At 40.4% G+C, this 12,401-nt stretch overlaps 1 protein-coding gene across 1 annotated transcript in view; it reads right to left on the bottom strand.

Moving 5' to 3' along the window:
* LOC135707905 (uncharacterized) overlaps positions 1-9,538 on the bottom strand; it is an 83,479-nt gene extending 73,941 nt beyond the window's left edge. The window contains exon 1 of the mRNA XM_065229815.1: positions 8,871-9,538. Coding sequence (XP_065085887.1) covers positions 8,871-8,970 — 100 coding nt within the window. The 5' untranslated portion in view covers positions 8,971-9,538. The remainder of the gene's footprint in view (positions 1-8,870) is intronic.
* Between the last annotated feature and the right edge of the window lie 2,863 nt (positions 9,539-12,401).

Genomic DNA, 12,401 nt, shown 5'->3' with positions numbered 1-12,401 from the left:
ATAGGCACCAGAACGTCAAAATCGAAGACACGTTGGATTCAAACTCAGTCTGTGTTCCATTTGGTGAATTTTCACTTAAATTTGACCCATGGAAAATTTACCAAATAAACCTACTTTTTTTTACCAGACTTGTTTCTGACAGACAAGGAATCAATTTTGACAAACACCTTTTCGAAAATCGGACGATCAACAACAGAGGGATTTTCGAACATAATAATTTATTTTCGAAGTGTCAAATTTAAGTGACAATTCACCAAATGGAACACAGTCTGAGGCCGCTTTTCACTTTTTTCACTTAAATTTGACTTAAATTTGACACTTCGAAAATAAATTTGGATGCTCGAAAATCCCTCTGTTGTTGATCAGCCGATTTTCGAGCAAGCGTCTGTTAAGTGAAAATTCACCAAATGGAACACAGCCTGAATGTAGGGGTTTGACAGCTGTCCAATACCCCTGATCTAGATATAGAAAGCCAAACCATAAGTTCTCCAGCAATTGATTGATAGGTGCATTTACTCAGTGCGGGTCCTAGTGGAAAAGAACATTGATACCGATTGCACGTAATCACTTAGCAACACCAACCCTAGCGCAACGAGATGAGAGGTTATCGAAGAGGAACGTGATTTTCCGTGAAAACGACGGCTAGCCGGAAGCTATTGTTGTCCGCTTCTTAGATGGTGTATAGATTATTAGAAGCCATTAGGAGTTCTATGCGATTCTTCGGTGCGCGGAGAAATAATATTTTTATTATTTGGCGAATCACAGGTAATCATGACAGAATAGGTTCTTTTTCTACATGTATCTTGCTGTCAATAAACAGATGTCAGATTGTTTGATTTATTTATTTAATTATTGATGGAAATCTTACTCAGTCTAGAAATGTACCAATAGACTGAGATCTCATCGATTTTCGACTCAGACCAGCAGTTCACTACTCGGTTCACCTATAGATCTAATTACAAAATGCAGGATCTAGAGTGAGCTCAAGAGAAAGAGGCAGTTAATCAGACCCCATTTGTACCATTAATTCAAATAATGCTGCAACTCACACAAAAAAAAATACAGAAGTCATATTCATCACCCTCTACAGTTGGTCGCCAACAATGTTCCCCACCAGCTCCAACCCTTTTCGGCCGCTCCGCGCTTTTCACATCACGAAAGGCTAGGTTTCTGGTCTGCTTTTGAGGGCATTATAAAACCCTAAAACACAGGACTTTTATTATCCTATGAACACAAAATTGCACACACCCGCGTAATCCTCAATCCGATTTAGCCTTGCGATTTCAAATCAAAACACTCAAGGTGTCAAAAATACAATCAGCACACCTGCGGCACACTTGCGGCACACTGACAAAAAAGATGACCCAAGATTGGTGTGCGGAGTAACCTACCCCTGCGATCCCCCCCATACTTACGCTGGTTTATGGTTTATTTCTTGTCAGCTAGAGCCATGGCCCACCCTTGCCAAAAATCCTAAATACGTCTATGCGCCTGCTGACAGTTCTGATCAAAAGACTTTATGGTTTGAATTAAACACCAAAAATCCCGTTTTCTGCCAACACTGCCCGTGTACCAAAGGAAGTCAGATTCCAAACTGAAATTATTTCGGAGTTGCTTATCTTACTGATTTGGTATGTTCAGATGAATTATTCAAAAATAATAGCTCTATCTCATATGTTTAGTGGGAGGGGGGAGGGATAATAATAAAAATTGTCTGCTATTCTATTTTTACTTCTTACGAGTTATGATATATATATTATGATATTGTTTTAGTTTATGCCGAGACATTAAAAAGTCAATGGTTTTGCAGTTGATTGTAAGACGCCATCACGTAGTGTAGTGTAAATATTTAATATCCACTTGTCCGTTCATTTGTTAGTGAGGAGAAAAATTTTAATTTCTATATAAAGCTTTTATTTGAAATATTAAACTGTCATTAGGGCCACCCGGATATAGAAAACACAGAAGTAGTCGTACATCAAAAATAAAAAAAAAACAGGAGGAAACGAAAACTGTCTTCACCAGTATCGTCTCAGACACAGGTACAGTTGGATTTTGCTTGTTAGGCTATCTTTAAGTGGGCTACGTTTCAGTTGGGCTCCCAAGTCAAACGTCATTTCTAACAGTGCTGATTCCTTTTCGCAATTTCGACCGGCTTCATGTAAAAACCGGCAAACGAGTGGAGTAATGATACAGATTATGTCAATGCGATACTTATCGATTGACTCATCGAAAAGAGTACCCTGAGAAATCCTAGAATATATTAAAATGAAATATAATCATTACAATCCAATGACATTTGTGTGAATATATCTGACGTTGTACATTGCACCAAAAGAGTAGGGAAGGGACTGGGGGTGCTCGCTTTACAACTACTCTTATGAGATTGAGCAAATGTTTTTGAATAGCCCATCCGAACAACTCGAGAGATGGGAACTCCGAAGTTATTTTAGTCTTTATCTTTACTTTCATTGATATAAGTGAGGGGTGGAAAGGATACAGTAAGCCCCCCCCCCCCCCCATTAAATGGAGCACATGTTTTTGAATACATATGATACCAACTTGACAAGATCAGAAACACCGGATTTATTGCAGTTTGAAGATTTACTTCCATTTTAATGAGTGAGAGGGGCGGGGGTATAGTTAGCCCCCCCATCATCTCTTAATATGCCTATGAGATTGAAAAATTGTTTTTGAATAATTCATCTCAACATACCAAATCGATAAGATAAGAAACTCCAAAGTTATTTCAGTTTGGAGTCTGACTTTCATTGGTACACCGGCAGTGTTGGCAGAAAAGAGATTTTTGGCATTTAATTCGAACCATTGATCTTTGAACAGCTATAACTTTTTTTAGATACATTCTAGCACCATACATCCTTTAGCAAAGTTGTTATGCACTTTCTGGGCTATACTTTAACGTATTAAGATGCGTGGTTTGTGTAAAATTGTGGTCCATAGTAGTAAAGATGGAAAAAAGTAGGTTTTCCCATACTAATGTCCATACAAATTTTAAACGCAATGCGGAAAGCCGGATTACAACCAATCGTCCCCAAATTTTGCACAGTTGTTTGGGACTCCAAATGGAACCAAAAAAACATTGTTCTGAAAAAAATGATCATAATGACCCATCCTAATTTATAGTCTACTTGGTGGCCATTTTTGGACTCTACAAGGAATCACCTTAAGAACCACTTATGATTTGAATGAATGTAGTGCGATAATCGTGATGCAATCAACTCGGCACGCTAGCACACCCGTTGAAAAGTACACTTAGGCAAAAGAACGTAAGAATTCCATAAGAACCACTTATGAATTTTAGCCACAAGAAATTGGTTTGAATTTCATTGACTTGCCTTATGAAAAATAATGTTAGCAAAAAAATAGTAAAATGGAGCGGACTGGAACCGAACAATAGACGCTGAGATTATGGGTCCCGTGTCTGCACCACTTATCTATCAACGCTTAAGAAAATAGGATGGCTAAAAGCGTATAAGAGCTTCCTCATGTTAGACGAAAATCTTTGATAAGTCACGCTTACGAAATTCGTCGAGTCGAGTCGAGTCTTATGAAATTCTTAACTCCATTTGCCCCAGTAGGACACAAACATTATATTGTCGAATGTTGACGTTTTGCCAATCGTTGCTAAGGTTGACTACTTTATTTATTCCATTGAGTTCTCCAGATGCACAAAAGTGTGCGTGAGACCGCGCGCTACCTTTTTAAGTAGTTGTGATATCGCGATACCTTTTTTGTTCTTCTTATTCTTCATCTTTATATATGGATGTTGGATTTTAGTGTTCGTGAGATTGCGCTTGGAGATCTCTATAAATAAAAACAAACCTCTGTCAAGTCGTACACATTGGCAGCTGATTTCGTGGTTGAAAATAATAAACAAATCGATTTAACACGGCTACACTAGCTAGGTTGTATAAGCACAAACGAAGTAACAGACGATTTACTGGCGAAGAAATCCATTTAAATAATGTGGTTCACTGTAATAGAATTTTCTTGGAAGCTTGTGCCATCATCCACCAGATGGTTTAGTTTTTTTTGTTTTGATTTGAACAAAGTTGATTTTGTGTACAATGATTCTTTGACAGTGTGCAAAGAGTGCGTATCATTTTGTCATTTTTTTATGCATTTCAGTTTTGAGTAGAGTGAAAGAGATAGAACCAAAATATTCTAGTACATTTGGGGAAAATGCTAGTTCAATCCAATAGTAGTGTTGCCATGTGGTACAATCCAGTAGTAGTGGTGTTGCCATGTGGTACACTGAAAAATTGCAATAGAAGGTTAGTCACCAAAGTTTTCGAGCCGCTCCGTCTGTCACTTCGTTTGTGGTATAAGTGAGATCTTGCGTAGAGAAGTCAATTGGGCCTAACAAAGGTTTCGAGGATTGTGCCCAGTCATTTTCTTGAAAATTCCAAGGAAAAATTTGTAACTATTTTATGCACCATGAATCTGCTCAAAACCAACAAATCTCATCCGATTCGTAGCGGAACTCCCAGCTGGTTTTGTCCAGAACAGCTTCAATTCGGGCCTCATGTCAACATTATGGTCGGTATAGAAGGTCCCCAAGTAACCAAAAGTTCTGATAAAAGGCCATTTGTGGCTTAAGCAGCTTAGTTAGTGATGGTCTTTAGAATTCTAAGCAGCCTCATTTTTAAGTCGTTATAAGAACTTGAAAGTTCCGGTATCATAATTGAAGAGAATTCTAAGCAGCTTCTGGCGGAACTTGAACGGAACTTTTAGAAAATAAATTAAAAAAGGTTTTTGCCCTCTACACCAAATTCTATGTTTAGTTCGCACTTTTATGAAAGTTATTTCTAAAGGCAGGTATTTATGTGTATTGATTTATCAGCATTAGTAGTTTTTGAGCTGTTTGAAGAATTAAACCCAGTCCTTCTGCGTGAGAGCCCCAGCACGAACCGCTGCGTCATCTGAAATATATTAAAGCGAGCTGTTGTCCCGCCTACTGTTGGAGTTTTCAGTGCCAGCTGACTGACTTGCATACGAAACACAATACCTTGATGAATTTGAAATTGGTATTTGCCCGCATGGTATTCCAACACATTTGTGGCGCAGTGGTTAGCGTTAGTAGATCGCATGCCGAATACACTGGTTCGAATCCAAGAAATTACTTTTTAATTTTTTTTTTATGTTTTAATAGAATGTTGATGCACTGCATAAATATAAGAATTATGATTTATTCGGACCACTGATCATTTAATATTTACGTACATTAAATTTTGTTACTAATAAAGACTTGTGCGGATTGCTTCATGTGGCTTGAAAGTTCTGTCGGAACTTTATTTGAACTATATGAAACTTGAAAGTTCTGTCGGAACTTTATTTGAACTTTATGGAACTGGAAGGTTTGGTTGGAACTTTATTTGAACTTTATGAAACTTGAAAGTTCTGTCGGAACTTTATTTGAACTTTATGGAACTTCTGTCGGAACTTTATTTGAACTTTATGGAACTTGAAAGTTCTGTTGGAACTATATGTGAACTTTATGGAACTTGAAAGTTCGGTCGGAACTTTATTTGAACTTTATGGAACTTGATGGTTCGGTTGGAACTTTATTTGAACTTTATGGAACTTGAAAGTTCTGTCGGAACTTTATTTGAACTTTATGGAACTTGAAAGTTCTGTCGGAACTTTATTTGAACTTTATGGAACTTGAAGGTTCGGTCGGAACTTTATTTGAACTTTACGGAACTTGAAAGTGATTTTAATCGTTGAATGCGGAACTTTTGGTTACTTGGGTCTTGTCGACACGGCAGTCAAGTCGGCCGAAATGCAAATACCCATCATTAACGATCCCGCCATTTTGCAGATGCATCTCTGTCATCATCCTTCTGTTGAGCTAGTTTGTCTCTAGGGGCCCCGATGCGATGGGTGGCCTAAAGATCAGGAAGGCCTTGCTCAATCTTCCAAATTTGATTCGCGGCAGAGGGGGTCAACGGTTCCCGCATGACGACACTAAGCAACTTGCTGGCAGAGCCCATGGGCGAGCAAATGAGCAAAACAACCACAGAGTCCTGCCTGTAGTAGAACCATAGAGGTAACTCTAAGACTAGAAGGTCCCGAAATAACGTGCTCAACTTTTTGGCTCAGCTCTGGTACTCTCTTCGGTCCCAAGCTAATCGATTCACCCCTCGAAACATAATAAAAACCACTAACCCCTCATTTTATCTGTCAAACTTTCATTGCGAATCAAAACAAACATTGCGTAGTACTAGAAAATCGACTAGAATGGGGTACGTTAATCGTTTGCTTGGGACCAATAGGCTAAATAGTTAAGTAGTGAGCCAATTTAAAATCGTTAGTTTCGTATTGATTGTTGGTAGAACTGCAGATGCGAAGCTCTGGATCTGGATCACAAACTATTTCCGAAGCATGACTGATCTGGAGTGGGGGGATATCTGATGGTTTTCATTGGTAGTACACTCAACTTTCGCTCGTTGGGCTAAACCCATAGCCCACTTATTGAAAGGCTTTCGTTAGTTGGGCTGACCTGTCAAAGCTGAAAATTGCTTGCGGATACATCGATTGTCTATTATCACCAAAATCGTTTAGCAACTATTCAAATTGTTTATCCATGAGCCCCTCGAAGATAAATCTGCAATGTCAGAAATGACGTTTGACTTCGATTCCGGTGGGCTACAGCCCAACTAAAACGTAGCCCACTTAAAGATAGCCCAACGAGTGAAATGAGTCGATCATATGACCTGGATGTTGTTTCTAGTGTGGGATTGATCTTTCGCCCGTTCGAGTTCTGCAGCATTTAACAGGCAGCTGGAGGAAATTTCGTCCACCATCAATCAAGTTACACCTTCGTTTCTGTACTCGTTTCGTATGTACAGGTTAAATTTGCTGAAACAACGTATAGGTTGGATGGCATCGAGTTCCTCTTCCACTGTCCGCTTCACTCACGTTCAAATGAGAATTAAGTGTAATGTTTGCCAGCAACCATAAAAGAAATTGAAAATGAAAGACGTGCGACTCTTGTTCTCCCATGGATACTGTTATCAATCACAATGGGTGCCAATCGCGAAAACACTTTGGTGGTAGACTTCAGCGTATTATCAAAACGGCCGGACGCATCTGCCACGGTGAACTAAAACTGGATCTAGCCGATGTTACTAACATCCAATTCCACAATGTGCGGAACTTCATTTTTGTCGAAATGGTTGATATCAGCACGGCGAAGCGGTATCAACACATCATCATCATCATCTCCAGCGGGGAATGAAGGTCGACAAACAGGAATTTAAAATTCATGTATACGTGGAAGATGAAGCAGTTGATGTATGCATTATTGGTGTTCTAGGATCACTTGCAGCAGTTCGGCACCGTGCGTACAACGGAGTTCGAGTGGTCAGGATGCGGTTAACAAAACCTATACCATCTTACCAAACGATTGACGGCGAAACAACTCTGGTTACTCATCTTAACCAGATAAAGACCTGTAAGTTCTGCTAACGCAAAGCTCATCACTTTTGGTAAAAATTCAACCACAACCAAAGACATGAACGACAATACAGACTTTGCACCATTTGCAGCAACGGACTTCCCCACTCTCGATGATAACCAACAAAAACAAAAACAGCAAAAGTAGCAACGCCAGCAAGATGTTACAATGAATCAAAACGCACAAGAAGCTCAAAGCAATGATGGAAACAATAACAGCGTCGTGGAATGGGTAGACTCCGATACGGTCGAGGCTTTGACCAACAACAACAAGCGAAGGCAGTCAACAAAACGTGAAGGAAATGAATTGAAACGGAAGACTGTTAACCAGGGATACCAGAAACACGATGGAAAAAAGACAGATGAAGTAGACAAAAATAAAAGTGAGTAATCGGGCTCTTTTTCACCGGCGGTTACAAGAAGTAAAAATAAGAAAAGTGAAAAGATTGTTTGAAATGTAAATGTATTATATTTATAATTACACCCGACCTAAATTGCCAAACTCATAGGATATTGAAACCTTGATTTGTATACTTCGGCCTACTTCGGCACGATGAGCACAGCTTTCGGCACAGATTAGGGTGTGCAGAGTTGAATACCCCTTGTTCATAAGTCATGCTTATGCAATTCATAAGTGTCTCATGAAACCTAAATTGAAAAATGACGCCACCATTGTCAATTTTCACTGTTTACCATATTCGATATCTTCATCGTAAATGATACCCAAAAACACTCCGCACTTGTACGAAATTTGATGTTGAAACATATAGACAAGTGACGTAAGTCAAACATTTTCGAAGATACAGTGAAAATGTTTCACTCTTTCTACACATAAGTGACCTCCGCCATTGATAAGCGTTGACAAATTGAATGCTATTTTCTACATCAAGATTCATGTTTTTGCGAGGTTAACCAAAAATAACTGTTTTCTGAACACTTCACTAAATGGATTTACGTCACATTTTATCGCACGGCAGCATAAGTCATGCCTTATGGAATTCTAAAGTTTATTTGCGTCAGCAAAAAACAGCTGGCTAATATTAATATTTGCCAGGGGGCCAGCCAATTTAGATATATTTGAATGATCATCATACATTTAAAAAAAAAATCAACGAAAATTTTCAAAAACTAATACATGCAAAAGATAGAGCTTTTCTACTGATACTTTTGATTACAAGTCCTAGTCAAGAAAAGAAAAATATCTTGTTACATTCAACAAAAGTGTCCCACCCCCTGATCTATGCCTTAAATTCAAACCAATGAACAATCACATCACGGTAGACAAAAAACGCCTTCCATGTCCCATGCTTTAACGACATTTTTTTATAATTAAATCCCCGAAATTCCTTCTCCTACTCCCATGAGAGAGAAAAAAAACCGACTAGACTTACCACAATAGCTCCCAGCCAGCAACGTCGTCACGATAATCCACAGAATGGTAGGCATTTCAAATGTGTATCCTCTTTTTGCTTCAATTACCCCAACGAACATTTGATATTTCAATTTCAAATACGGTTGCGACAACACGTGTAGATAACAACACACACTTAGAACAGAAAAACGGATCACCACTCAAAAACCGCTTCCCACAGAAAATCCGACAAAGCTAATTTTTCTTCACTGCTGACGGTAACCGCTGGCCGTAGTGCGTGGCGACGATGATGGGTTGATAATGTAATTGTCAAGCCGTGCGTATCGGACAGGGAATCCATTTTCCGGACACCCGTTATCTGCATACATTCTCACACTTCCTCGTGTTGGATTTGATAAATCACTCCAGTAATTCTAGAGGAAGGAGATGGATTCCCCGTCCTCTCGAATTCACGTAAAGATAAAATAATCACAAGAAAAGAACACAACTGGATCACACTCCGTCGCCCTCCCAAGTAATCACGGTAAGTGACTCTTCTGGTGCGGCGCCTGTCGTAGGGTCCTATATGTCAGCGTTGTGTCAACAGAACGAACGGTGGAACAAGCCAACAAGATTGATTAATGTTTGACTTTGGATAGCGTGTAACCGATAATCCTAGTAGGCGCCGCCGGTTGGAATTCCGGATCTTCGTCCAGTCGCCGCTTGTTTCGAATGTTACCGGTAGACTGAACCGCGGGCACTGGAATGTTTTACTTTTTAAACTTGTGTGTCTGTTTTGTTGTCGCCAGCGATGAGTGACGGAACTCATGTTCGGGTGCCGGGACACATGCGCACTCGCGGAGCACGTGGCGTGTAGGTGCTCACCATTGAGTTAGGAAGAGTGCACCGGTTGATTTGTTTACTTTTGCCGTTGTTCTCGGTGCCACGGGTGCTGAAACCTCGTCAACGTCGCCGTAACCTTTACTTCCGAATCTAAATATGAAGTCTGAGGTTGGCGAGTTTCAAAGAAAAGCCTAGTAGGGTTAATCACCCCATTTCCGGCCTATTAAGCACAACCCGCACTTAGTCTTTCTTAATCTAGCGCAGTTTAGCACCAAACGGAATGTTATTATTACTGATGGCTTTCAAATTTATTTACCTTTCCGTACGTACCGTAAGATTTGATAAAGAGAAACCAATCGTTGAGATATTGTCAAAAGTCTAACACTGCTTCTTGACGCCAAACTCGGCCTACGGATTCTAAACTCGGCCTAACGCATTGAAACGCCATTGAAACGCCAATGAATTCACTTCGGCCTATAGGATGAGGATAAAAATTGATTCGGTCGGAGCGCTTCTTTTGTTTTTGTGAATTATGGGTGCAAACCTTCATATCACGCGTACTCATTGACTTAGTTCGGTAGCTTATTAACTATAGTATCTTACCAAACGCATAATTGACTTGCTAACGCCGAAATCATGGATTTATTTGAAGTTTTCTGTTCGATAGGTCCAAAATGGGTGATTAGGCCGAAGTAGTTCTCTACCCTAGATATACAGATCCAAGTGAAGTGAAAAATCATAAAATTTCGCTAGCGGAAAAGGTTGTGAAAAAATGGTTGAGGACCTTTTTCAATTTCGTCTTTTCGCATTTCACAGTTCACGTGAATTGGAATCGATCTGTTTACACCTCCGGTGAAGTGAAAATCTAACAGATACGCTCTTCCTCGAAACGTCAACTTTTTGCTTAGCTTCATGCTGTGAAAAAAGAAAATTTAAGCGGAAAAGATGCGATCCACTGCGCTGCTTACCCCATATTTTTCGATTGGTCGAAATTCCGGGCAATTCGGAGAATTCATTAGCTTGGAGACAAATCGATCTTGTTGGGCAGCACACCCATCCAGAACCACCTTGGAGTAGTGGCAGCTGGCCAAATCGGGCCAAAAGATGGCTTGGCTCTCTTTTTCAGGCATTCTTCGATGTAAACTTGGGATGTCATCGTCGAGGATGTGACGAATGGTTCCGTTTTCAGGCCACAACAGAAAATCGCTTGCCAAATCATGACCTTATTCGCGACCTTGCCGGCAAACACGGACTTGAATCTTCCCGGCGCATCCCCACGTCTAGTCGCGATGTAAAAATTTTGACCGGGAAGCTGCTTAAAATCGAGTTTGACGTATGTTTCGTCATCGATCAAAGTGCAGCTCTTGTGTTTCACCAAAAACGGTCGTACAAGAGCCTTGAACGCTTTTTGGCCACGGAAATCTGCTTCATGTGCGGGTTCGGATGTTTAATGGCTTTGTACGACTTGTATCCTTCCCTGGCAAGGATGTTCCGCACCGTTTGAAAGTTGGCGTTGTACCTTCTGGCCACATCTCGGATCGAACAAACTGTTGTTTTCGGAATCTTCAGCACTCTAACCAGCTTGGAACCGGACCACTCCGGATTTTCCAGGTGTTTTGAACATTTTTTTTTTTCGAGTTCCATTTGACGTTATTTCTGAACGCGATTGACTACTTTGATCAAACTTGCACCACTTGCTCTATAGAAGTGTAAACAAACCACTGTCAAAGATTTCCAATTCCCAACACTATAGGCCAAGTGTGCCATAATCGAAGAACTGAAAATATGTACATTTTCATACAACCAACAACCGGGTCAACAGAAGTTTAATTTTTTTTTTAAATCTTGATTTGTGACCAGTTGGTTACAATCCGTGGAATTTTGTTTGTATGAGTTGTTGTTGTTTGGAAAATTCACGTATTTTAATATCAAAGACAGAAGGCAACACACAGCAGCGAGTGGGTTAGTACCGCTGCAAAAACACTCGAACGATACTAAAGGGAGGAAAATCGTAGTCTTAAGCTAAAAAAGGCTCTGAACCATTTGGCGAATTTTTTAACCTTTGGTTAAAATTTGATAGATGGAAAGTTATTGATTAACCCTACTATTCGAGCGTGGTTACTTCTGACAGACAAGAAGGTAAATTTTGACAACCTTGGCTAAGTTGTTCTCGAAAACCGGACGATCGACAGCACAAGGATTTTCGAACATAGAAAATAACTTTCGAAATGTCACTTTTAACCACGAGTTGAATTTAACTCGGCAAATGGTTCACAGCCTAAAAGAAAAAACCTTCTAATTGGGAGAAGTAACCAGGCGTCCGTGCAGACCAGTTGAGTGTGAAGTGTAGTGCATATAGAATACAACCACCCCCCCCCCTCCCTTGTGGGGTTTGGGCTGGAAAGCCTACCTCCGTTCAGGACCTCTTGTGCTTTTGTACAACTTGTACACCTCGTACCGTAAATAAAACGGTCTTACACGGCTCGGCTCGGAAGTCAAGATGGCTTCCGAGCCTAATAGTAAATGATCCTCTATCGTCCGTCAGGGACGATTCCCTCAGGCCGGTGGCCTTAATTGTCAAGGAGGGTCCCGTCTCGGCTCGACCAAGGTGGCCATGCCACGGTCAGCCGATGCCGTCAACGACGGAAGACGTCTGCCAGCCAAACGAGCCAGCAACGCTTGCTGAGCCGTATGTGGCTGATGAACGCCACCAGATCCGCCATTCCCC

This window comes from Ochlerotatus camptorhynchus, unplaced genomic scaffold (assembly GCF_037179485.1).
Source record: "Ochlerotatus camptorhynchus isolate MF236.1 unplaced genomic scaffold, CSIRO-AGI_Acam_v1.1 ptg000323l, whole genome shotgun sequence".
NCBI lineage: Eukaryota > Metazoa > Arthropoda > Insecta > Diptera > Culicidae > Ochlerotatus > Ochlerotatus camptorhynchus.
Note: the sequence above shows the minus strand (reverse complement) of the source record. Positions and strands in the feature narration are given on the sequence as shown.